The 2,127-nt window shown below is 49.1% G+C and overlaps 1 protein-coding gene across 1 annotated transcript in view; it reads left to right on the forward strand.

Annotated features, from left to right (window-relative positions):
* The first annotated feature begins 565 nt into the window (after positions 1 to 565).
* The window catches only part of TUBGCP5 (tubulin gamma complex associated protein 5), a 32,076-nt gene continuing 30,514 nt past the window's right edge, over positions 566 to 2,127 (forward strand). The window contains exon 1 of the mRNA XM_006907072.3: positions 566 to 830. Within this exon, the coding sequence (XP_006907134.1) occupies positions 685 to 830 (146 nt within the window). The 5' untranslated portion in view covers positions 566 to 684. The remainder of the gene's footprint in view (positions 831 to 2,127) is intronic.

Raw genomic sequence — 2,127 nt, forward strand, 5'->3', positions numbered from 1 at the left:
CGTGAAAACCTAGTGACTCTCTAAAAGAAAAAATAATCGAAGTCTATGTAATAGGTTTCAGAATGGTTATGGGCACCATTTAACAGAATGTTAATTTAAAGGTGCAGTTTTAATTAGGAACAACGAATACGCCCCTCCACCCTTGGCCGACAGGGTTTATAACGTCCTACTTTGGCCACCGGGAGTCCCACACCAGCGACAGCAGAAGGCGCCGCACTCAGCGATGCGGTGGACAACCCGCTTTGCTGACACCTGCTGTAGTGAGGAGCACGTAGTGTGGACTGTGCGGACAGGGGTGGAATGAGAGACCCTCAGAGGTCACCGCTGCAAAGAGACGCTGAAGCTTGAGCAGGATGGGCGACTAAGACGTTCGGAAGGGCGGCTGCGAATAGGTGCCCTGAATGAGAGCCCACCGGCTGCTCTCGACCATCAGAAGTTAAACCATTAACCCCGGTTATCCAGAGGCCGATGTTAGTCTGATCAACGAAGACATCCAAGTCTTTGAGGAGGGGCCAAGTATTTGCCCAGGGCTGACTGGAAGACGTACGCGGCGGCCACTACCGCGGCAGCAGCGCGAGCTCTCGCGAGAGCGGCCTCAGCTCTCTCCCAAGAGCAGCGCGGCGGGAGCGCGAGCTCTCGCGACAGCGGGCGCGATCTCGAAGCCGGCGCTGGGAGGCGGCGAACATGGCGCGCTCGGGGCCGTCCTGGAGCCGCCTGGACAGGCAGCAGGAGCGGGACGTGCGCGAGCTCGTCCGCAGCGTGGCGGGCCTTCGGGACGAGGCGGACCCCAACTTCCAGCTCTCCCTGCACTTCGCCTGGTCCAACTTCAGGTGCGGGTCGGGGCCGGGACGGCGGCGGAACCCAGTATGTTGAATCCGACAGCACTGTTGTGGTCGCCCCCTGTCACGGCAGTGTGACCGGGAGGATGGCAGGCGGTGTTAGCGTCTCTCCGTTCAGTGTCAGGAGGGATCTTCTTGAAGAGTAGACAGTTTTTCAGAATCTGCAGTCAGTCTTGGTAATGACACGAGAAGTGCCTGCTTGGTTAACGGTGAGAACACAGCAAGTCGGGCACCCACCGCACCACGCCCCTGGCCCGATAAACTCGGTCCCTTCGCGTAACATTGACATACCAGTGCGTGAGTAGATCAGACAGGACAAGTTTAATTCCCGGATCTCAGTTACTCTCTGGTAATATTCAGAAAGGCAGTAAGAGGATGGATATCACTTTGGAGTCGAGCGAGACATTAGAAGTTACTATCTCTTTTACACATTGAGAAACCAAATTATAACAGGTAAAGTGGTGGTCTGCGCAGCCATTTCCTGGCATAGAATTAGGTATGTTATTTAGCAGTGTAGTTCATTTAAGTACGGGTTGTTGGCTTCCATACCCAAACTGAAAACAAGAGTTCACTGGAATATAGTATAATTTTGCGATGCTTTAATCCATCAGAAAAAAAGAAGAATTACGTTTGCGTTTTTAAACTTGTGGCCAAGTTCTAGACCCTAGAAATTCAGAGATAGGTGACTTATAGTATCTATCTTTAAGGAAAACAGAGACAAAAGTCAGTTGTGTATGACATAGAGTAGTAGTTCTTAACATGAGGACCTGAAGATAGAATTCAGGTGTTATGAATCAGAACAAGAAAAAAATTACACTAACCTCAAACTAAAAAATAGCATATCTTTCACTTACGAATGAAAGCAACAAGCAATATTAGTTTACCTATAAGTGTGTCACCAGTAGAAATCACACACTTCACATCATGTTATAGTTGTTGCAGATGTGTCTAAATATTGTTTGCTGTTATTTTAACGGTAGTCACGGACCCACTGCTAGATCTTGTTACTTAATGCTTTAATAAAGAAGTTTCTCTTACTCTATCACACACTTTTAAAAACACTTCACAACTGTGTTTCAGTATACGTGGTTTCCTTTGTATTTCATTTTTTGGTTTAAAAAAGGTTGCGAGAAGGGGTCCCCAAGCTTCAGTGGATTTCACTGTGGCATACAAAGATTAGGAACCCCAATATAGATTGTGCTACGCTAGACTTGGACACAGGGCATTATGGGAAGGCAAAGGAGCCAGAGGACAGGGTTGGGGCGGCTCCGGGTGACTTGTGTCCTGC

The sequence above is a fragment of the Pteropus alecto genome, unplaced genomic scaffold (genome assembly GCF_000325575.1).
Source record: "Pteropus alecto unplaced genomic scaffold, ASM32557v1 scaffold102, whole genome shotgun sequence".
Taxonomy (NCBI): Eukaryota; Metazoa; Chordata; class Mammalia; order Chiroptera; family Pteropodidae; genus Pteropus; species Pteropus alecto.